Here is a 25,183-nt window from a genome sequence, read left to right as displayed (position 1 = left end):
AGTACTAGAAAGGCATACCTAATAAAGTGACCAGTGAGTGTACATGAGCTTCCTAGACAAAAACTGAGTATCCTTGGAGATTGAATTAAAGACCTCTATTAAAAACAGAGCAAGGTGTCCTTTATATGTTTTTTTAAATCTAGGGGTGAACTCATCTGGGCCTAGACTTTTACCAGAGGGAATAGGGGCCATAGTAGACAAACAGACAAAAGTTCTTCTATGGTGAACAGACAAAAAAGAGAGTCCACCGTGGTGTTATCGAAAATAGGGAGAGCGGTGTTTGCAATGTAGTCACAAAAATGGTGAACATAGGTGTCAGAATCAAAGTTTGGGGTGGGAGGAGATAAGTTATACAGAGATGAGAAAAATTCCCAAAAGGATTTGAGGAGTAACAGACAAGAAGAAGTAAGGTTACCCCTGCATGTTCTAATACTCAGAATGTAGGTTTGCAAAGTACGTGGGTGAAGGGAGTGAACCAAAAGTCTACGACATTTGTTACCAATACCTATATCTGTTAAAAGAGATCCACTCACAGTAATTGTGATGGGCAGTGGTATACTTGTATAACTGTAACAGATATTATCTAGTCGAGGAAATATCAGCCATCAGTTCGGGTGAAGGAACCGAGCTATGCTGAGTTTCCAAAGAGTAAAGTTTATGGAGAGCTTTCTGTATAGCCTGAAAGCTCTCTTTTTTATATTGTGGAACCATGTTGAATGAAGATCCCTGTAGGATGGCTTTAAGAGGTTCTCACTGTGTGGGTAAAGCGGTTTTGTCATTTTGATGATCAAACTAAAAATTAAAAATTGTATCTATCACTACTTGATTGCAGATGTGATTGCTTAATGGAAGAGTGGACAGAGAAGACAACCAAGCACCTCAACTCCGTTCTTCAATATGATGTACAGCTGAGTGATTCACAAAAGTTTGCAAAGAGCTCGTCTGGAGTGTTTTCCTACATATAGACTGATTTTTCCCTAACATAAGGATAATCCTCTCATCAAGGTTGGGTATGAGAGGGGTAATGGTGCTGTTATGGTTCCAAATCAGCAGAAGACAACTAGTAAAGCAGGCGATTATTTTACAGGGGTATATTACTCCATTTTATACTCCACTGCCTTCCTGTATTTTGTACACTCCTGTGCAATTGTATTAATGTACACTCCTGTGCTACTGCATTCTTCCTTTATTGTACACTCCTATGCTCCTGCATTCCTTCTTCACTACTTTTTTCCTGCAATTTTATCATCAGCAAGGCAAGCAGGGCAACTACACTCCTAGAATTCCCCAGGAGTCAATATTCAGTAACAACACATAAAACACACAGAAGCTGCCCAGAGACTGCACAGGAGGCTAGAGCAGCTGAAGAGAGCCGGGACAGCTGAAGCTCTGATATCGGCACTCTAGCAGGAAATGACAGGAAAAAAAAAACAGTGCTGAAATACACAGGGGAATGCAGGAAGATACAGGAACCCTCCGAAACCCACACGATTCAGCCAGCCAGCCCAGGGCAAATGCAAAAAGGTCAGAAGAAACTGGAGCAAAACTGAGGCTTAAGCAGGAGAATCACACCACACCTGAGCCAGAAGGTATGCAGTGAAGCATGGATCAATCTGAGCCAAGGTATGCAGAGTCAATACTTTCAATAATAAACAGGCGGCTAATAGTTATATGGCTGAGGCAATTGGCGACTAGTATTACATTTTTTTCCAAGCTCAAATTCAAGTTCAAATAGGTGATTAGGAATTTTATATGCAATATAAAGTGCTGGATAAAGCAATAGAGCAGTGGGGATGTAAAACTGAGCAAGCTGTTCAAGACCAGCATTTCCAAACGTTAGCTTTCCATTGTTAAGTGCATTGCTAAGTGCTGTAATTAAGTGCTATTGAAATGCAGTTAAAAGCCAAGTAGTAAGTCAATTTCAAGCAGAGGTTAAGGGCTCTCACCATACAACTTTACCATGGTCAGCAGCAGAAAAAAAAAACTCATAGTCAGAAACCAGTATCTAACATCCTTCATCCAGCAAAGAAGATAAATGTTCTGGGAGAAGACTAGCCACAAACTTTGTCTACTGCTGTGCAGCAAGGGGTGCTTTAGCAGAGCTCACACAAACACAACTTCACTTAGCCATTACCAAGCCTCACCCTCTATTCCTGTTCTGATGTCAACTCAAAATTGGGGATTTTCTTTCAGTTTCACTCTTGGTGATAATGAAAAACAGGACAAAGAGAGAGAGTAAATGTCCCTAACAGGGACACGAACAGTTAAAAAAAAAACTAGACAGGATCTAATCCTTCTCTATTCTATCTAAAACTTAAGAAAAAGAAAATGTTGGGTATGTGCAGGCATTTAAGGATAGGACATTCCTTTTTTCAATAGGACAGTCACTTTGCAATGTGCCTAGCAGTTTTATGTAAACGGTATATTTAACCACCTCAATAATGGATTTTTTCACGCTCTTCCTGCCCAGGCCATTGAATGAAAATTATCAATTACAACAATGGCCTCTTATAACATAACAAAAAATCCCTCCTATTGATATTAATCAATCGATTCTCACAGGGTGCATCTGCCCACACACCAGGGAACCTAGGGGCGATGCCTAAGAATGTTTAGGACTTTATTAAAGTAGATTTGTTTGATGTGTGTTTTTTACTTATAGGAAGGGGTGAACTGAGAGATACCTCTCTACCTCCAATTTTCATTGCTCTCCTGTTAGTGGCTCTGTCTATACTGCAGTAAACAACTAAAGGAAGTACAAAAAAGAAGCACAGGGGTTCTAATTAACTGATAGAAATTTCCCTTCTCTATGCTCCTAAATTCAATCTATTACTTCTTCCTGGACTTATAAAGCGTCCTGACTGCAATAAAACACTAACTCCTGGCCATTGATGACTAGGAGATATGAGAACAACTTAGAAATAAAACCCCTCCCCACCAACCAAAATACTATATCTATATGTGATAGAGCAAAAAAATACCCTACATGTTTCACTCTAAAAAAGGGCTTATAAAATAAAATAAGTGCTCAAAATGAAAAGTGCTGTAACCACCATATAGCAAATGACAATTTCTCAGTAGAGATGGGTCAAACACCAACCTGTTCTGTTTGCACCAAAACTCCAGAACAAAGAAAAAGTTCTGACCCATACGACGAACCCCATTGAAGTCTATGAGAGCCGAACTTGAAAAATCAAAACTGCCCATTTTCAAGGCTTATAAGCAGGTAATTGGCCATAAAAAGTGTATGGGGGTCCATGCAAAAACTGTTTTTTTAAAAAAGATACAGTTATTACAAGTTTTACAGGAGCAGTAGTTTTAATGATGCTTGAAGTACAACAATAAAAATGAAAAATTAATTTTAATATAGTGTCTGGGGGGTCCCCATAGTCTGCCTGCAAAGTGGCACATCTGTAGCATGTATAGAACATGCTGCAGCAAAAAATGACATTTCTAAAGAAAAAAAAATGCATGAAATTACATTAAAGCTGCCAGCAATACAATGCCGGCAATAGAAAAACCTTTTAAAAAAAATGTGTGCCCCCCCCCCAAATTTTTCTAGGTCCTTTGGGTCTGGTATGGATTTAAAGGGAAAGCCCACGCCAAAGTTGAAAAATAACTGGCCAAATGCCTCCCCCACCCCAAAGCACCTTGTCCCCCTGTTGATGGAGATAAGGGCTGTTCCCTATAAACCTGGGCTGTGGTTTTGGGAGTCTGCGGGCAGAGGGCTTATCAAAATCTAGAATCCTCCTTTAAAAGGTGGGCCCCCAGATTCCGACCCCTTCTATGTAAATGAGTATTAGGTACATTGTACCCCTACCCATTCTCCAAAAAAAGTGTCAAAAAGTAATAAAAACAATTTTTGACATGCCCTTAATTAAAAAATTAAAAAAGTGTCCCCCCATGTAGATCCATCGTCGATCACAATGCCCGCTGCCACTTCTGATCTGAAAAAGAAAAAAAATTGCTCCACTGTGAACTAAGGTAAACTGCTGAATGCCTGACTTGCTGTTCAGCATGCACGAGTCTGTGATCTTGAAAGGGGGGTGGTGCCACTAGGTGACGTTGCCAGGTGGCCCCCTGCCCTTACTTATGAAAGAACTGTCTAACGGCAAGCCAGCTATTCAGCGGTTTGCCTGCACAGTGGGCGGGTTGATTTTTTTTTTTTTTCGGTCGTCGGTGGGACAGGTGTCATGATTGATGATGGATCTACATTGGGGGACATTGTTTTCTTATTTTTAATAAAGGAATTGTCAAAGACATGTGTACTGTTCTTATTTATTTTGACAATTTTTTGATGAATGGGTAGGCATATTCATTCACATGGGGGGCTGGGATCCGAGGGGCCCCCTTGCTAAATGGGGATTCCAGATTCTGATAAGACCCTGCCCACAAACCCCCACAACCACAGCCTAGGATTGTGGGGAAGACCCAAAGCCCCCCCCCTTTCCTGACCTGCTAGGCTGCATGCTCAGTTAAAGATCTGGTATGGATTATGGGGGGACCATGACGTTTTTTTCATCGGTTGTTAAGAACACTGCGGCTGGCTTCCTGGCTCTGCTCCTTATCAACCAGCTTTTACTGTGCCCTCATTGGGAAAAGCTTTGAGCAATCTGGGCTTAGATTGCACTGTACAAATTTGGGTGTTCAACAAACAGAGCAAACAGCCAATGTTTGGCTTAAACTCATGCTCGGAGTGAACCATTCGGCCAGCACTATTACTCTTGCAACACTGTACCAAAATGCAGCTTTTATCATTTTTGGAGACAGATAGAGCTTTTTGATTCATGTTGCCCCAGTGTCGACGTTTATTAGAACAAAACATACGTCGGGTTAGTGGTAGCGGTGACGTGTTATCTTCTGTAAGGCTGCCAAATGCTGTGTGTAACTGATTTGCCTATAATATCCTTCTTTCTTGTAAGTACACATCTATACCAATAAATTGTTTTTTATGGATGTCTGCACAATGAGTTGTTTCCTCCTTTTTCATGTGTGCCACAACAAGCTGGAATGTGGATTAATAGCACAGCTTGATGTTAATGAGATGTGGTATATGCAATCCATCCATACTGAGAGCCTGGATTTGCTAAGAAAGTGTCGTCCCATAGATGAGGCGCTCTTTGCTTGCATTGAAAATGCTTCAAAAAGGCTGTGTTAGACCTGCAAAGGTCGATCCATCTGGTAAGAGGCAAATCCTCTTTTGTGTGCAGTGGAGCACGGTGTATTTAACTACTTCCCATCCGCGCTACAGCCTATATACGGCTGCAGCGCGGACTCGAATTTTCGGGAGGCCGTTTTTAAACGGCCTCCCAGAAGCAGGCTCCCCGGGCGCATCGGGGAGAATCTGTGTCGGCCGTGTCCCTTGGACACAGCCGATCACAGATCGTGGTGAATGGCCAATCACAGCGGCCATTCACCACGTGATCGGACCATCCAATGAGAGATGATCTCATATCTCTCATGTAAACATATGAGATCATCTCTCATCGCCGGCGCTCCTTCCTCACACGGAGCCTGCAGTGTGAGGAAGGAGGGGGAGCCGTCAGCCGCCGGGGACACAGAGACATGTAATCAGGGCACTGATCACCAGTGCCCTGATTACTAAAAGGTAAAAAAACATACACAAATTGCCCCCAACAGTGCCCACAGTGCCCGCCATCAGTGTCCCCCATCAATGCCCACAATCAGTGCCCATAGTGCTGCCAGTCAGTGCCCATCAGTGCCTGCTCATCTAGGCACTGATGAGCACTGACTGGCAGCACTATGGGCACTGAGTGTGGGCACTGATGGTGCTGCCCATCAGTGCTCATCAGTGCCATCCATCAGTGCTCATCAGTGCCACCCGTCAGTGTCCATCAGTGCCATCCGCCAGTGCCCATCAGTGCCGCCTCTCAGTGCCCATCAGTCCCGTCCGGCAGTGCCGCCTCTCAGTGCCCAGCAGTGCCACCTCTCAGTGCCACCTCTCAGTGCCCAGCAGTGCCACCTCTCAGTGCCGCCTATCAGTGCTCATCAGTGCCGCCTATCAGTGCCGCCTATTAGTGCCGCCTATCAGTGCTCATCAGTGCGGCATATTAGTACCTCCTCATCAGTGCCCATAAGTGCCACCTCATCAGTGCCCATCAGTGCAGCCTATCAGTGCCCATCAGTGCCGCCTCATCAGCGCACATCAGTGAAGGAGAAAAAATTATTTTCAAAATTTACTCGCAGAAAATAAGAAAAACTTTTTTTTTTTTCAAAATTTTATGTCTTTATTCTTTTTTTTTGTAAAAAATAAAAAACCCAGAGATGATTACATACCACCAAAAGAAAGCTCTATTTTTGTGAAAAAAATGATAAAAATTTCATATGGGTACAGTGTAGCATGACCGCGCAATTGTCAGTCAAAAGCCCCATACACACACGCAGATCGTCGTCATACAAACGTCGGCGGACGAAAGATCTGCCGATTGTACGCGTGTTAGTATGGTGCCTCCGACAGCTGTCTGCACACAATCCGCGGACAAGAGTCTTTCTTGCAAACATGAAAATTTTTGTCTGCGGACACCAGAACGGACGATTGTTCGCCTGTCAGTACAGAAATCAGCCGACAGACCGCAGATTTGCAAGACTGGGCATGCTCAGAAAAGAAAAAACACAGGGAAAGTTAACCATTACATGACATCACTTCTGCAGTCAGCTGAAGTCTGCGGACAAAATTCTTGTGCTGTCCTTGTGCTGTCTTTGCACTTTTCAACAGACACCGACATCCCGGGGAGAAAAGACGAACATTTGTATGACGACGATCTGCGTGTGTGTATGGGGCTAAAGTGTGACAGCGCTGAAAGATGAAAATTGGCCTGGATGGGAAGGGTGTTTAAGTGCACAGAAGGTAAGTGGTTAAATAGGTTCACAATTTTATGTAGGAAGAATCATCTCAGAATGGTTGTCGGGAATCTACACCTGATCACACTATCTTGTGCATGGGACTTTTTTTCATCTATTTATATAGCTATGGACTCACTTTTGGTTTAATTATTTCATTTTATTTGTGAAAGAACACCCTTTTTAAATTGATGCTATTAATGATTTTTTAACTACTTGCCTACCGTGCACTTTCACCCCCTTCCCATCCAGGCCAATTTTCAGCTTTCAGCGCTCTCACACTTTGAATGACAATTGCGCGGTCATGCTACACTATACCCATATGAAATTTTTAGCATTTTTTTTTACACAAATAGAGCTTTCTTTTAGTGGTATTTAATCACCTCTGGGTTTTTTATTTCTTACAAAAAAAAAAAGAAAAAATAGAAAATTTTGAAAAAAAAAAGTTTTTCCTATTTTCTGCGAGTAAATTTTGAAAATAAATAAATTTTTCTCCTTCACTGATGTGCGCTGCTGAGGCGGCACTGATGGGCACTGATAAGGTGCACTGATGGGCACTGATGAGGTGGCACTTATGGGCACTGATGAGGTGGCACTGATGAGGAGGTACTAATATGCCGCACTGATGAGCACTGATAGGCGGCACTGATAGGCGGCACTGATGAGCACTGATAGGCGGCACTGATGAGCACTGATAGGTGGCACTGCTGGGCACTGAGAGGCAGCACTGACGGGCAGCACTGATGGGCACTGAGAGGCAGCACTGCTGGACACTGATGGGTGGCACTGATGGACACTGACGGGTGGCACTGATGGACACTGACGGGTGGCACTGATGAGCACTGATGGGCGGCACTGATGAGCAGCACCATCAGTGCCCACAGTGATGCCAGTCAGTGCTCATCAGTGCCTATATGGCACTGATGAGTGGCTGATTGGCTCTGCTCCTTCCTCACACTGCAGTCTCCGTGTGAGGAAGGAGCGCTGGCGATGAGAGATGATCTCATATGTTTACATATGAGATCATCTCTCATTGCATGGGCCGATCACGTGGTAAATGGCCGCTGTGATTGGCCATTTACCACGATCTGTGATTGGCTGTGTCCAAGGGACATGGCCGACACAGATTTTTCCCTGATGCGTGCTCGCGGGGAGCCTGTCTCTGGGAGGCCGTTTAAAGACGGCCTCCCGGAAATGTGAGTCCGCGCTGTAGCCGTACTTTGGCTATAGCGCGGATATGAAGAAGTTAAGCACTGTCGTTTAGGATAAGCGCATTTATTTTCTATACATAGAGCTTTATGATACCCCATACTCATTCACATGGGGGGGCTGGCATCTTGGGGCCTCCTCGTTAACCACTTAAGCCCCGGAAGATTTTACCCCCATTCCGACCAGGGGGTATTTTGCGATTCGGCACTGCGTGAATTTAACGCACAATTGCGCGGTCGTGCGACGCTGTACCTAAACGAATTTGACGTCCTTTTTTTCCCACAAACAGAGCTTTCTTTTGGTGGTATTTGATCACCTGTGCGATTTTTTGATCACGCGCTATAAACAAAAAAAGAGCGTCAATTTTGCAAAAATAGCAATATTTTTCACATTTTTTTATATGAAATTCCCCCCAAAAAAAATGTAAAAATCAAAATTTTTAAAAATTTTCGGCCAATTTATTTTATGCTACCTATGTTTGGTAAAAAAAATCGCAAAAAGCGTATTTTGATTGGTTTGCGCAAAAGTTATCGCGTTTACTAACAAAGGGAAAGATTTTTGTCATTTTTGTTGTTTTTTTTTTAAACGCGTAATGGCGGCGATCTGCGATTTTTTTTGCGGTACTGCGACATTGCGGCGGACAGATCGGACCCTTGACTGACATTTTTGACACTTTTGGGGTTACCAGTGACATTTCTACAGTAATCAGTGCTATACATATGCACTGTTACTGTAAAAATACACTGGTAGTGAAGGGGTTAACTTTATTTGGAAGGGAGGGGCTGTGTGTGTCCCTAGGGGCGTGGTTTCTACTGTGATTGGCTGTGGCTCTAGCTGTAAGGACACTGATCAACGGATCTACATACCAGATCCGTTTTATCAGTGTCTTTGCAGCGAGGAGAATGACAGGCAGTTTGTTTACACAAGCTGCCTGACATTCTCCCTCTCCCCCGCCGATCGCCGAGTGACCGGCGGACATCGGGTCCGCTGGTCACACGCGCGGGGGGGTCCGTGACCACGCGGGAGCGGGAGCGCGCCCCGGGGGGCGCGCGCTCGCTCCCTAGACCCTCACAAGCAAGCAACGTAGCCCTACGTTAGTTTGCCTGTGAGGGGCTGACCGCCGACGTAGATAGTCGTGCAGCGGTCGGCAAGTGGTTAAAGGGGGCTTCCAGATTCTGATAAGTCCCTTGTCCACAAACCCATACAACCGGTCAGGGTTGTGGGAAACAGTCCCTTCTTCTCATCCCCTTCCTTTCCTGGACTGCCAGGCTGCCCCACTCTGTTTTTTCAATTGCTGGCAATTGTTTTTTTTTACTTTCAGCTGTCAGCAGGGAACCCTGCTGACAGCTGATAACTCAGGATGTGGTCACCGCCCGGTCTTAAACAATCAATACATATTCCACAAATACTGCATGCCTGGACCACTAGCTAATTTCCACATGCATTTAATTATCTATTTCCTTCTGTAAATCGGTTTTAACGCCTTTTCATGCGGTATTTACCAAGTGATTTCAGCGTTTCTCTGTAAATACCACAAAACAGTCTAGTGAATTCATTGTTCGGGGATATCATGCAATATTTAGGCAACATGTATCCTGACACCCAATATCTCATGTAGGTTTGGTCTGTAAATGCAGCCCATTGTATTTTGTGTATCACACAAATCAACCAATTATATCAAAATCAATGTACTGTAATGGTTTCCCCTATACAAGTGGTCTGGAAATATAGCTTAGTGTAGCATCACCTATAGAAGTCCCTGTTCCTATAAGCCAATGTTTCTCAACTCCGGTCCTCAGGGCACACTAACAGGCCAGGTTTGCAAGAAAACTGAAATACATCACAAGTGATATAATTTGCTGCTCAGTGATGGCAGTATTCTAGTCTGCATCTCCCCAAGGTAATACTTCAAATCTGGCCTGTTAGTGTGCCGGTGCCCTGAGGACCGGAGATGAGAAACACTGCTATAAGCCACCCAAGCCTAGCCTACTGGTTTGTGGCTGCCTTCACGATTGCTATGTTCACTGGCTAGGAAGTACAGGAGGAAGGCTAGGAAGTACAGGAGGCTACAGAAAGGAAAACAAAATAATTCCTGTGTAAGTGCAATTGTCTGGGGGATGTCTGCGAGGGATGTCTGCAGGGGATGGCTGGGACTAATGTCTCTCAGAAGCATAGTCAGTTGGACGTGAAGATGGGTCAGTTCGGGTGCAGGCAGAGACATGGTCAACAAACAGGCAAAGGATTGGTCCAGGCAACAGGCAGAAATGTGGTCAATAAATATGCCAGTGTTAGTACAATTGGCAGACAGAAATAACACTGCACTGGTGTGGCAGTAAACAGGAACAATGTTGCAGGCTGCATTGGTCTGGTGACACTGGGAATGGTGTGGTAACATTCAGGAACACTTCTGCTGACTTACACTGGTCTGGTGACATTGGAACTGGTGTGGCGACAACCAGAGAAACAATTGCTCGCTTACATTAGTGTGGTGACACTGTGACTAGTGTGGCGGTGATAAGGATTACTGTTGCTGGCACACACTGGTCTGGTGTGGCAATCAGCTACATGGATTCCAGCTACATTTGTCTTGAGACACTGTGGCCGGTGTGGTGATGAACAGAGAACTGTGATTGTCTGTACTATTAGGGCCTCATTCACACATTAGGTTGGGGGTGGTAAAACCTTGTGGTTGAGCCACAGTTCCCTCCACCTCCCCTTTCCCCCTACCGCTAACCTCTTTATCTGCAGAGGCAGCGGCTGGGGGTGTACACATGCTGTGGCTGCACTGTCTTGCTTCTCATCTGTGGTAGAATGTACTGGTACAACCCCCCCCCCCATAACTACAGAGAACCAGCTCTACCGGTTCGATACATTGGCCACATGGAAAGTAGTTAAAATATATTAATGCGTTAAAATGGCAAAGATTATTGGTCTACTTTTTTGCCTAGTTCAAGGTTTAAAGAGGATACATATACTAAGTATTCTGAATGTTGATATAGAATAAAATCAAATATAAAAAAAACATTAGCACAGAGTCTCCAGGCTAGGACTACACCAATGAATATCTGTCAATTCCTGAATGTCACATGTCTTAAGCCTCTGAAAGAAGTATGTGTAAGTGTGTCCATCAAACATCCCTATGGTAAATGCAGGCTGTCATGCATATGCTATTCTTGGGTCACAACTGCTATGCACATCTGGGCTAATATGATTCAACACTATGTACATAAGCCCAGAGTGTCAAATATTATCCTAACACATTTGTCAGATGAATTTACATTGGGACGCACACATGAGCTAACAACTGCACATCTGGCACAAGGTGTGGAATTTAGTATGAAGTACTGTTCAATAGCTATAGCTCTGGATTTCTGTTTGAACCATGTGATAATAATTCACGTTTACCAAGTATAGTACCTTCATATAGCCATTTCTGTTTGCCACTTGTGGACAGGGCTGGGACAAGGTGTGGGCAGGAGGACTGCTCTGGGCACCGTGGTATTATGTGAGGTGTGGGGGCCTCACAAGGAGGTTGAGGGGATTTGTTTTGGGTGGGGGAATTTGGGGAGCAACAGGGGGTAAGAATTGTTCTAGAAGGGGGAATGTGGGTGGGGGGGAATGTTCTGCTAGGATAGATGATTTGGTGAGATTTGTGTTGGGAGGGGGGATGGGGGAAGAAAATTATTGCCAGAAGAGGTGATATGGGGAGGGGGATTTGTGCTAGGAGGGGGCTTTTTTTTGGAGAAGGGAGGGATGTTGTGCTAGTAGGGAGGATTGGAGGACATTTGCCCTAGGTGGGGACATTTGGGGGGGCATTTGTACTAGGAGGGGGGATTTGAAATGGGGGAGAGGATGTGTACTCGGAGGAGAAATTTGAGGAGTAATTTGTGCTAGGAAAAGGTTTTTTTTTTTTTTTTTTTTAGGGGGGGGGGGTGTGGGGAAAGAGAGGATATGAGGGGGAATGGGGGAGGCAAAGATTTGTGCTGGGAGTGGGATCTCAGCAGGGGGGCAGATGTGTCCTTGGAGGAAGGGGAATTTTTGCTTAGGGGTGAATATGCAGATTAGGGGGGGGGGGGAATTTTTGCTAACAAACAGAAAGACAAAATTCTTATAGAACTTGGGGAGGGGGCTGTTTGGAATGGTCACCCTGGGCTCTACAAGCCCTTGTCCTGGCACTGCTTTTGGAGCATGGGCAGGAATAAGGTGCTGTATTAAATTGGACAGTGTTTCTCAACCTTTTTCCAGTTGGGGCACCCTTGAAAGGTATTTTAAGTCTTGAGGCACCCCTATCCAAGGCTTGGTTCACTTTACTGTATGTCGTGGAACACGCGCAAAACCGTGCTAATTCCTGACACACAGACAAATGCTCTGCTCTTTAGGGGTGCCATTAATTCTTAATGGTACCCCACACATTGGCAAACATTGGGTGCTTTTGGTGCAGCGCAGTTTTATTTCCCTACAGGCCTTATTTCCCTACATTCATGTGGGTAGGGAAGCCTGTTGAAATTAATGGGCTGCTCTTCACACAGCACGCAGCCACACAGATGTGAACCAAGGGCTTGTTCACGTCAGGTTGGATGGGCGGTAAAACCACATGGTTGAGCTATTTTTACCATCCCCAACTTCTCCCCCTTTAGCTGCAGAGGCAGCAGCTGGAGGTATACACATGCTGTGGCTGCAGCTAGAGGTATACCCAGGGTGAAAGGGGCTGCACTGCAACTACTGCACAACTGTGTGAACCGGTTGCAATGTAGTGATGCTGCATTTACGGGCTTAAAACAGGTGGTAAGGAGGCAACACATTGCCTCTTTACCGCCTGCCAAATGCTTCTGAAAAGCGATCTGAGAATGGGTTGCTTTTCAAAGGAGAAGCAGTTGTAGGGCAAACAAGCCCTACAAAAGCAGTTCTGATAGTACAGGAATAGGGGGGGGGGGGGGATCAGGATTAAAAGTAGCATACATGCATACACACACATACAGACACATACACACACAAACACATACAGACACATGTTTATATGCACACATGCAGACACAGACCGACACATTTGTACACACACACATACAAACACATGTACAAACACACACACACACACACACACATACAGACTTGTGTACACACACATACACAAATATAGACACATGTGCACACACACAGATACATGCACACACACATGCACTCACATGTACACACGTGTACACACACATGTATACATGTGTGTATACTTTCCATATAGCATTAATATAAAAGTATACAGTTTGTTGTTTACAATGTTACTTACTCTGTATTTGCTGTCTTGCTTACCTATGTATTTGACACATATTTTTTGTATTTGTTAGAGGAGTCATTGTTTTGCGCTAAAATTTTCTGAGGGAGCCTGCTTTTTGGCGAAACCGGTCAAAATAATTTAACGTTTCGAGGAATCATGCTTCACACTTCGCCTGTTGGAAAGGCATGATTTTTGTATGTTCTATGTGTGCTTTTTCATATGCATTTTAACATTTATTTAATAAAAGTTTTTGGAAAATAAAATTTCCCTTTTTAAACGATAATCTGTGTTGTGACAATCATTATTATCTCAATGAAATAAGAAATGCACCCTAAAAATCCCATGATACTTCATAGTTGGTCTTATTTACACATGTATACACACACATGTACACACACATGTACACACACGTACACACACACACACACACACATATGTACACACACACACATGTACAAGCACACACATGCACACACACACACACACTTGTACACAGCCCTTTCAAAACGTTTTAGCACAGTACCTTTCCTCATTCAGCCGGGTACTGCACTGTAGGGGTAAGCAGAGAGTACAGCACACTCCTCTTTACTTTCACTTTGATGAGGCTGATGGAGCTCCCTCACAGTAAAGATGTTCAGTTCGGCAGGGGATTGGGAGGTCGTGTTCAGGGGCAGACTGGGCAGGGGGGCAATTTCCCCCTGGGCCGGTCTGATGCTCCCAGAAAAGGCCACTACCGCAGCAGCAGCAGCTCCGCTTTATTGCAGAATAACCTGGCTGGCCGAGACCTGGTTGTTCTATTGCTGGTCTGTATCTTCTGCACTGGTTGCTAGAATTGCCTGCCGCCCCGGTGTCTAGCAACCAGTGACGTCATGTTCTCAATGAGGAATGCAAGGCTGAGGCTCCAGCATTCAGAGCGGAGGAGAATCTTCCTCCTCCTCACCTAGGGAGCTTCAGCCGAACACCGATTCTCCTGCCTCCTTCATGTTGTTCCCAGGCCACTCTGCATTCCTTCCTGGTAAGTTACATTCACTTATCAGTCCTGCTACATCATTCATTTAACCCCTCCACCTCACTTCCCCTCCCTCTACACATCTCTTCTCCTTCCCAAATACTGATACAGTCCTGCAGTAAATCAAACACTCTTACACCAATCCCCCCCTTCTATTTATCCTTTCTGCTGTTCTTGTCTATCTGCTATCTTCTCATATAAAGCAGCATTACACCCATCATGCAGGCTCAGGAGTCAGATCTAGGCATTCCACAGGAGTCCAAATAACCTTTTCCATCCCTGTCCACTTTTCAATTCTTCCAACTGCCCTGCAGCCTCGTACATTCTATGCAGCAAAGTCCCCATAAGAATAATACAAAATTCATGTTGCATGTTGACTTCATAATGCAATGGTGTGCACTGCATACTAGTATATGACAAACGTGCCTGCAAACATAGCTCCCTAGCACTTCCATTTGTGCTCAGGCTTCATAAGCTTAAATGGCCAGGCCACGGTGACACCACTCCCATGCATGCACACGGGAGTCACATCACAGCGGCACACAGAGTGGACTGTAAATATGGTGTGAGCTGCGCGTGCACAAGCTCCGATCACATTACCACTGACAGGCAAAGGGGGTGGATGGAGGAATCCCCCACTGGGACATTGTATTCTGACAGCAGAACCCTGCGCTGTCAGAATACACTGATCAAGAGCTGCACTGAAAGAAGTTGCATTCAGCAGGCTATACTGCCCATTGAATGCGACAGGTTGGGGCAGTAAAACCACTACTCAACCACCTGTTTTTACTCCCACCCACCCAATCACAAGTGTAAACAAGGCCTCAGGCCTTAGGACTCACTCACACAGTCAGGTGGGGAGAGGTAAAAGCAAGTGGTTGAGCCACGGTTTTACCACCCCCAAACACCCAGCTGCAATCTCTTAGAGCTGTACACATGGCAAAACTTAAATGGCATAAGACCATGATGGGCCTGGACCACAACTGCCCTGCAAACACGTGCAACGCAAAGGGCTGCAGCACAGAGGGTCAGTATTTTTAAGATTAAAACAGAGAGTGAGGAGGTGATATTGCCCCCCACTGCCTCTCAAACACAAACAATGATAGCTGCACATTCTTCCAGCCCCCCTTTCTCCCTTAATGCACCCTAGAGCCCTTTAGTTCCATGTAAACCTCAGAGCAAAGCTTCCCTCCTCCTCCTCCATCCCACTGACTTATGCTGGCCATACACGCACAGAATTTCAGCCAAAAATTGTAGTTTCGACATTCGTGCCGTTAGTGAACCCGTCAATTTTCGACCATGGGCCCAGCTAATGTCGATGGATCCAAAGCATAAACTTTTACTGTTTCAACTAACATGTATACATGTATGTTCTAATCGAAACAAAAAGAATATTCTACCTTATATGTTTTTATCGTTATCAAATGATCACTACGAACATGGAAACGTTCATAAAAAACAAGTATATTCTATCAGTAAAGCCTCGTACACACGCACCGATTTTTGGCCCACCGATCAACTGTCTTTTGTCCAGTGTTGTTGTGTTGGTTGAAATGTGCTCTAGACTGCACACAAATTTTGGCGGCCAACAACAACCAACTGCAGAAGTGATGTCATGTTCTGGTTTACTTTCCGTGTGTTTTTTCTTCTCTGAGCATGCCAGGTCTTGCTCATCTGATTTTTGTCTGCCGAAATCTGTACTGACTGACGAACAATCGGTCGTTCTGTTGACGGCCAACAAAAATTTTATAGCATGCACACCAGATTTTGTTCGGCAGAAAAGTCGCAGTCGGTTGTCGGAAGCATCATACTAACAAGCCGACAATCGGCCGATCGGATGTTGGCCGAAAATTCACGGCCAACAATCGGTGCGTGTGTACGAGGCTTTGGTGGACAATTTGCATTTGAACAATGAATAATCATTCAGTCTGCAAACGGCCGAAATTCTGTGCATGTAGGCCAACAATAGATGCCAATCACACTGACATCACAGACACAGTGGCATTTTTTTTTGCAGTGAGACCACTGACACAGGGACTTTTCTTTTCCAGTAAAACAACTGACACGGGGACTTTTTTTCTTCAGTGGGACAACTGACACGGGGACTTTTATTTTTTAGTGAGACCCCTGACACAGGGACTTTTTTTTTTCTTTTGGTGACACCACAGACACAGGAACATTTCTTTTTCTTTGCCACTGTTAGCCCCATACTGTGTTTCTGCACTGATTTTAAACTCTGCATTTCACTGTGGTGTACCATTGCTACTATTTCAGCCACTTTTAGGGGCAGTGACCCCCTAAGAGTGAAGGACTACGGGTCCCAGCATGAACCCCTCATAGCTCAGGATGTGTCACCCTCCACCCCCCCCCCCCCAAAAAAAAAGTGAAAGACTACAGGTCACAGCAGAAACCCGTGAGATCTAAGGGGGTCACATCCTTAGATCTCAGGGGTTCATGCTGGGACTTATAGTCCTTCACTTTTGGGGATGCGAGCCCCCAAAAGGGAAGGACTACAGGTCCCAACATGAACCTCTCAGAGCTCAGGATGTGTCACACACCCCGCTCCCCCAACCAGTGAAGGACTACAGGTCCCACTGTCCCAGCTTAAAAACCCTCAGAGCTGAGGATGTGTCCCCCCGACCCTTCAATTTGGTGGTTCAATAGGCCACTTGACTGGACTTGCCCCTCAGGCCTAAGGCTGCCAGCCCTCCCCTGGTCGTGTTCATCTGACAGCCCTTCTCTCACATGATCCCACGGCACACCTGAGGACCTCTGGCAGCACACTGTTAAGAGAAAGGCTGACATGGCTGTATTAGTGCACTTGTGACAGAAACAATTGAGTGCTGTCTTTAATCCCTTTTTTATTTGCACTAACATACAACTATTCAGGACAAGCTGTTGGGGTGTCTGTTCTGTCTCAGCATCGATTGTACCTGTGACCCTCTTGTAGATCCCCAGTCTCTAAGTGTGTGCAGCAGGTTGAATGATGGCTTTAACAGATAGTTTACTCAATGAATAAAGACTCCAGAGGTGTTCTCCAATGCTTCTTTATGCTTCAAGTTAGCAAAGGCATAAACATAGAGGCTTTTCCATAGGTAAATTTACAATGAAGTTACACAGCTTCCTCACTCTGCAGTCTCCTCATAACAACTAAACAAAATGGCAGATACAGCAGGAAAATGGAGATGGGAGAAACCATCTAGCCAGAAACAGCAGGGGTGCTAGGAAGATACCAATAACATAGCATAACATAACATGTAATAACAACTGCTAGACAGTTAAAGCTGCGTGGCAGCACACTCCCCGCCTGGTATCGTGAGATACCACTACACAATTATTTTCCATAAACATACAATTAACATTGCATACAGTATGATGCTATGTAGCCCTCTCCTCTAAGCTAACTATGCTAGAGATCTAAGTGACTCCTTCACATAACACTGAATCAGAATTTTTGGAAGCAGGCATAATTAGGACTGTCTCAGTGACTGGTCTCAGGAAGGTTTTTGGGCTCCCGTCCTTTACAATCCTGACTTCCACACTTCGGACCTTTCCATCATCACTAGCAATGGCCTTTGAAATAACTCCAACTGGCCACTGGATCCGATTGGTTTGCTTTTCTTTTATAAGAACCAGGTCCCCTTCCTTTAAGTTAGGCTTCTGGGTTTGCCACTTTTTACGTCCTTGAAGAAGTGTGAGGTATTCCCTCCTCCATCTGTCCCAGAAACAATCTGCAAGGTATTGAGCATATCTCCATTGACGTTTATATATGTCCTTTTCATCAAAGATGCTCTTTGGCGCTGGGATCTGTCCAATTTTCCGGCTCAATAATGCAGCTGGAATTAAAACAGTTGGACATTCTGGGTCTGTGGATACAGCTGTCAGCGGTCTTGAGTTGATTATTGCTGCGACCTCAGCAAGGAATTTAGTAAGTACTTCATGGGTAAGACGTGAAGAACTCACATCAAGCAACATAGAATCCAGTATGCGCCTTGCTATCCCAATCATACGTTCCCATGATCCGCCCATGTGTGAAGCGTGTGGTGGCTTGAATTTCCACTGGTTTGCAGTGGCGGAGAAGGTGGCCCTTGGAGGTGGCTCTGTCTGAGAAGCTCGCTCCCGCAGGGGTTTGTTAATTCTCTGGGACGCTTTCTCCCTATAAGTGAACTGGTTGGTCAGTTTTCTCTCCTTCTTGTTCCTGGATTGTATTTCCTCACCTTCTGTCCATTCTTCACTAGCCTGAGCGTCAGACTTCCCATCTGTATCTTTGTCTCCTGGCTCTGTGGAGTCGTTGGTCTGAGTTTCTTCAATGACTCCCAACTTCGCCATCTGTCGCCGCGCTTTATCAGAGTCTTCGTTTAACATGTTTCCATCCAGGGAGAAGTGTACGGCCAGCTGGTCCATGATGCTAATGGGTTTGTAGGCCAGTTCCTTAAAACTGTACCTCACAATGTTCTGGGGGGCATGAGGGTTGTTTGCAGTCAGGATACGAGTGAATTCCTCCTTAAGTTCAGCCTCGCTGAGTTCCAGCTGGTCCGGAGGCTTAACCAGAGTCTTGGCCTGCATCCATTCATCAGCTCCATCCCCCATAACTGTGGAGTCATCTTCATCCTCCAAATTTCTTCTTGAGCAGATGTTGGAACTCAATGCTACAACTTCAGGCCAGATTTCCGGATCAGTATCTGGATCCTTCAGGTGGAAATCGATGTCTTCTTCTGAGTTTGTAGAAGACTGGTCCATTAAAAACTTGGGTCTGTTGGAATTGTCCTTGAAGAACTCTTCATCCAAAACCTTGATGAACTCCTTGTCTTCGACTGAAGGGGCAATCTTGTTGTCATCACATGTAGTCTGGTACACTGAATCACCAAAGTCCTTTTGAGAAGTGAGTTTACAGTTAATACTTTGAAGTGCTTGATATGGAACTTCGTTCTTAAAATCAAGTCTTTCCTTCACATAATAGTGCGATGGACATTTCATCAATTGACAGGTAACATTAGTTTTGTAGGAAGCTACATCCAAGAGCTTGTGAGATTGGTCTAAGCAGACTTCTCCTATTATCACCCATCCAAGATCGAGTTTCTGGGCCTGAGGAGCATCATCTGGACCGTTACATAACTCTCTTATTTTATGAACTCTAGGAATGTCTCTCCCTAGTAGAATCAAAATCTTAACATCCTTGTTAAGTGGTGGAATGTAGTTAGCAATGTGACTCAAATGAGGGTGATGACGTGCAACCTCTGGTGTGGGGATTTCTTCTCTGTTGTTCGGTAGCTGATCACATTCGATTAGAGTTGGAAGAGGAAACTCTGTGTCCTCATATTCTGATGCAACTACGAAGCCATGGGCTCTTCTTCCAGAAGTATTGACCTTTCCTGCACATGTCTGCAAGGTATAGGACCAGGTCTCTCCTTGAATGTTGAATAGGTCAAAGAATTCTGTACTGGCCAATGAGCGATTGCTCTGATCATCGAGTATGGCATACATTTTTATGGATTTTTGTGGACATCCTTCAGGAAAAACTCTTACAAGACATATCTTGCTACAAGACTTGCTATGAAGCCCTTCTCCACATACCTCTGTACACCTTGTTGTTACGGGGTCGGCATATTGCTCAGTTCTCTCCCCGCCATTATCTGATGTAGTCTTGGGGTTGCTGCCGAGTGAAGGTTTCCTTTTGAACAGATCTGAATGAAGAGCGTCCACATGTTTGTCACTGTTGCAGAGAGAACATCTGATGGCGATCTTACAGTCTCTAGCTAAATGATCGGAGGATGCACAACACTTAAAACAGATATTATGCTCTTTGAGAAATGACTTGCGTTCTTCAATAGGCTTGTCCTTAAATGCACGACATTTGGAGAGAGAGTGTGGCACATTATGAATAGGACACTGTTGATTAAGATTGCTAGCTTTGATGTCTGTAGCTAAGACGTTGGATGCTATCGCGGTCTTCCCCACTGCAATAGGATGCCTTAAATCCTTGAATTTACCGTTGGTGGCAATACCCCTTGAAGTACTTAAAGGAATGGTGGTTGTATCTGGATAGAAGAAGCTTGGGTCATTCTTGGATCTTGCAACCTTCCGCACGAACTCTGAAAAATAAGAAAAGGGAGGGAAGGAAACACGATGCTCATACTTATACTTTGATCCTACACTAGTCCACTTTCCCTGAAGATAACTAGGCAACTTTGCTACAATAGGATTTACGCCCTGAGCAGTGTCTAAATAGCTAAGACCTGGTAAACTAGGATCTAACTTAGCAATTTCAAGTTCTTGAAGGAGGTCACCTAACTCTCTAAGCTTATGATTGTCCTTAACAGAGATTTTAGGAAAGTCGTTAAGTCTCTGGAATAAGGCAGATTCAATGACTTCGGGGCTCCCATAGTCTTGTTCTAGACGTTCCCAGGCAGCATCAAGGCCTGCTTTAAAGTTATAAATGTAGACAGATTTAAGTCTCTTTACTTGTTCTGAAGATTGACGCCCCAACCACTTTATTAGTAAGTCAAGTTCTGCTTGAGGATCAATGTCCAAGTTCTTGGTTACCGCCTTAAATGTAGATCTCCAACTCCTGTAGTTCTCTGGGCGGTCATCAAATCCAGACAGTCCAGTTGTAATCAACTCTCGTCGAATCATATACTTGCTGAACTCTGCAATGTCAGTGCTTTCAGTTTTTATAGCCACAGGGGGTACTGATGGTGCACCGTCTTGGGCCATGGTTGGTATCTGATGTTGGCTGGTAGGTAGAGAGAAAGGTGTTGCAGATGGGTTTAATTTAGGTAAGGGTCTGTCGTCTGAAGGTCTCTGAGCATTTGAAGTCAAAGAGAGCTGTATCAAAGGGGGTATAGAGTTCATTCTGTAGTCTTCTGCTGTGCCCTTGTAATCTCTATGCACATAGGGTTGTGGTGGCACATGAGCTGCGTAGGTTGATTCACTTGATTTTGTGACGTGCGGTAGTTGTGGAGGGTCTCTGTTAGTAGGTGTGTCTAGTTGACCAGCTTGCTTTGGCGACACATTGCCTTCTGATCCACTTGCTGGATGATTATGAGAAGAATCTCCAACTGTAGGTGGGACTGTATTGTCGTGGTTCTGAGTTAAGACAAACTGTAGGGTCCTTTCCACAGGGTCTTGAAAAGCAGCCAAGCTGGTACAAGCTGCTCCTTCTTCTTCCAATAGGGCTTGTTCCAAGACAGATAACTCTGCTAAAGCTACTTCCTTTTCTCTATTCTTCTGAAGAATTTCTAGCTGAGCCTCTGTTTCTGCTTGTATTCTTGCCTGAATGCGTTTAGCTTCTGCTTCCTTGCATTTAGCTTCTTCTTCCTTGCATTTAGCTTCTGCCTTGATGGCTGCTTCTTTTTCAGAGCAGGCGGCTTGAACCTGGGCTACTGCAACCCTTTGGCGAGCTTTGAGTATTTGGTCGCTCAGTATTGACCTTATAGAGCAGGACCGCAATGACTTAGAAGAAGATTTATGATATGAGCGGGCAGACCTAGAAGATTTTCCTGAGTGTCTTGAAGAAGCAGAGTTACAGGATATAGTCTCATATAGCTGTGCCAATCTCCCTTCTATCTGTGCCTTTGCTTCAAGATATGTACTATGCCTCTGCTGGTCATTAGAAGTAAAGTCCTTTAATTCCAATGCAGCTTCCTCTATGTTGGAATGTGACAATAGGGAATAGTACTTCTCAGAAAGTCTTTTATAATTCTCAAATGCCTTCTTAACCCTTGAGAGAGCAGTGTTCAATTGCTCAGAATTGTTGCTAGTTTCATTAGTGGCTGTTATACAACTTAAAGTCTTTTCCCATAATGCAGTCAAGTTACTAGAGGTTTCTTCCTTACTTGCTTCATAAACCTCCCTTGCCTTCAAGGATGGGTGAGGGGCTCTGACAGGACGAGCAGAATGAAGTAAGGAGTCTGCTTTATCTTGACTAAATGCAGGTAACTCTGTGAGATCTCTGTCAGACATAATAAGTACTGTATTTCTGGTGTCTTGTTAGAAATCTGCCAGAGCTCAGCTCTGTAAGTAGTGACTTCTGTTATTAAGCAGGCTGGCTGAGGTATTTTTTGTTACAATAGTGGCTAGTGCTGCAACTAGTTCAAACTGGATCACCTCAGAAGGCTGTAACAGTAATGAAGCAGTAATAGGTGGCTGGTTTCATATGCAGAGTAATGCTTCTGGTGACTCACAGACAAGTTTGGTACTTACAGTTCTGAAGCTGTATATTACCATGGACATTTACTTCAAGTACTTTTTGGAACTGTACTCTCTGAAGCTGTGTATTCCTGGAAATTTACTTTTTGAAGCTGTGTACTCCTGTAAATTTACTTTTTGAAGCTGTGTACTCCTGTAAATTTACTGTTCTGTCTCAGCATCGATTGTACCTGTGACCCTCTTGTAGATCCCCAGTCTCTAAGTGTGTGCAGCAGGTTGAATGATGGCTTTAACAGATAGTTTACTCAATGAATAAAGACTCCAGAGGTGTTCTCCAATGCTTCTTTATGCTTCAAGTTAGCAAAGGCATAAACATAGAGGCTTTTCCATAGGTAAATTTACAATGAAGTTACACAGCTTCCTCACTCTGCAGTCTCCTCATAACAACTAAACAAAATGGCAGATACAGCAGGAAAATGGAGATGGGAGAAACCATCTAGCCAGAAACAGCAGGGGTGCTAGGAAGATACCAATAACATAGCATAACATAACATGTAATAACAACTGCTAGACAGTTAAAGCTGCGTGGCAGCACAGTGTCCCCTTCTGCTGGGACCTTGATGAAGGAGACACACCCCAAAAGCTTGTTCTGAAAAATGTTATGTTAGTGCAAATAAAAAAAAAAAAATTATCACGAACAGTACTCAATTAAAATTTTCAAAGAACATTTGTATACAAATTCTCAGTACATTCGATGACTTGACAAATGTCATTAGATAGTTCTTCTACATTTTGTTTTCTTTTAGCATTAAGCATTTCCTTTTAGCATTCAAGAAAAATGACCATATTGCCCCTTTGAATTTTCTTATCACTGCAGTTGGAAACAAATGTTGATTAGATCCCACTAATGACTAGAAAATCAAAAAAACATTGTTAAAACAAAAAAGTTCAAACAAAAGTCTGCTAGTGAATGGCCAGCCTTAATTCTGCAGCACCCTTGTCTTAAACAGGCTTACCAGTAAATTTAGCTTTGCTGGGTTGTAGTTAACATGGCTGATTTGTAGTCTTTATGATCATTTGGGTTTTCTCTTGAAGCCTGGTTCAGCTGTGGTTCCTCCCTCCTGTCAATAAGTGGCAATGTTAACTTTGCCATTAGCATGATGAGCTGCAGTGAAGCCAGGTTATTAATTTGCATACTTTCCTTAGCCAATCAATAGGAGTTTCTCATGGCCGCTGAGAATGCTGGGAAGGGGTATAAATATTTGGGGAGATCAAGTGATTAGGGTTCCCCCCACCCAGACCTTGGTCTGGTGTGGATGTGTGAGGAACAGCTGCTTTTCTGGGTAGGCCTCAAGCCTGAGGCCTAGTCATGTGCTCGAGGCTCTGCAAGGGAGAGCCAGCTTATAGACTGGAGGTAAAAAAGAAAGGATAGAGATGTGAGATGAAGTACCAGAGGTTACTCTGCCATGGACTGGGCAACCATGGGGAGCCTGGGAAATCATCAAGATGGAATCATCCAGAGAATTCCTGCTCTCCATTTTGTAAGTTATATTTCAGTTGCTATAGGGGACAGCTGTCGCTACAAAAAAACAGATTGCTGGTTACAGCTTAAAGACTCTTTTTCTGTACTGCTGTCTACCTTTCTACTTTTTTGCATAAGGAGTCTACCGGTCTGCTAGTCTGCTGTTTTGTTTGACTGTGTCCTGTGCCCTACTCCTCTCTCCCATTGTTTTTTTCTGTTGTGAGCAATACATTTATCTTTTTTCAAGCAAAAAAGTGACTGGCACCTAACCTTTCTACCTTGTATAACACCCACCATGCCTATCAACCTGAGCCCTCCCTGTCTCTGGGGGTTGCCATCAATTTCCTATTGGACAAAAGTCATATTTTATGTGCACTGTTGGATTAAATGTGAATTATTACTAGTGTTGAGCGAACACGGACTGTATTATTCGTGTTCGTACCGAATAATTGGATTTTTTGTACCCGAACACGGACACGGACACTTTACTGTATGTTCGGGTAAAAATCCGTGTTCGGTCGTTTTATTTCCGGGTTTTGCATGCTTTGGCGCTCTTTTCATGGCGGGCTTTCAACAGCCAATCAACAATCGTTTAACTGGTGTGCCTTAAGCCATCCCAGCCATGCCTGCAAATGTCTCAGTAGCTGTGATTGGCCGTCTGAAGCATGTGACCAAGTCTTTATAAGTTCGAGGCAGCCGCAGCGGCGTCATTATGCTGCTTAGATTCAGGGACAGAGAGCACACATCAACGTGCTGGCTGCTGATTAGGGAAAGATAGGCAGGAAAAAACCATTTGTGTCCGGATAGAATTGAGGGACAGGTCGGAGTGTTTAGGCAGGGCGAGTTGTAGGCATTTTAGGGATAGAGTCTGCTGAATTATATAGGGTCAGTGTCTTCTACAAACTACAATCGATATTGCTGTGTGGGGGGTGGGGTGAATCTGCACTCAATCCTGATCTACGATCTCTTCTCAATCCTGTTAGGGACAGAGTCTGCTGAATTTTAGGGAAACTGTGTTCTACAAACTACAATCGATATTGCTGTGTGGGGGGTGGGGTGAATCTGCACTCAATCCTGATCTACGATCTCTTCTCAATCCTGTTAGGGACAGAGTCTGCTGAATTTTAGGGAAACTGTGTTCTACAAACTACAATCGATATTGCTG

The 25,183-nt window shown here is 44.3% G+C and overlaps 1 protein-coding gene across 1 annotated transcript; it reads right to left on the bottom strand.

The window, feature by feature from the left end:
• Positions 1–1,660: 1,660 nt before the first annotated feature.
• Positions 1,661–22,310, bottom strand: LOC309558705 (uncharacterized protein; the record flags this gene model as incomplete). The annotated part of the gene is made up of 3 exons (XM_082261761.1): positions 1,661–1,882; positions 20,556–21,590; positions 21,678–22,310. 3 exons carry the CDS (start codon positions 22,308–22,310, stop codon positions 1,661–1,663), a joined length of 1,890 nt encoding a protein of 629 aa, XP_082117887.1.
• Positions 22,311–25,183: the final 2,873 nt, after the last annotated feature.

This window comes from Pelophylax lessonae (assembly GCF_965119305.1).
Source record: "Pelophylax lessonae genome assembly, chromosome: 6".
Taxonomy (NCBI): domain Eukaryota; kingdom Metazoa; phylum Chordata; class Amphibia; order Anura; family Ranidae; genus Pelophylax; species Pelophylax lessonae.
This window is presented reverse-complemented; position numbering and strand designations above follow the sequence as displayed.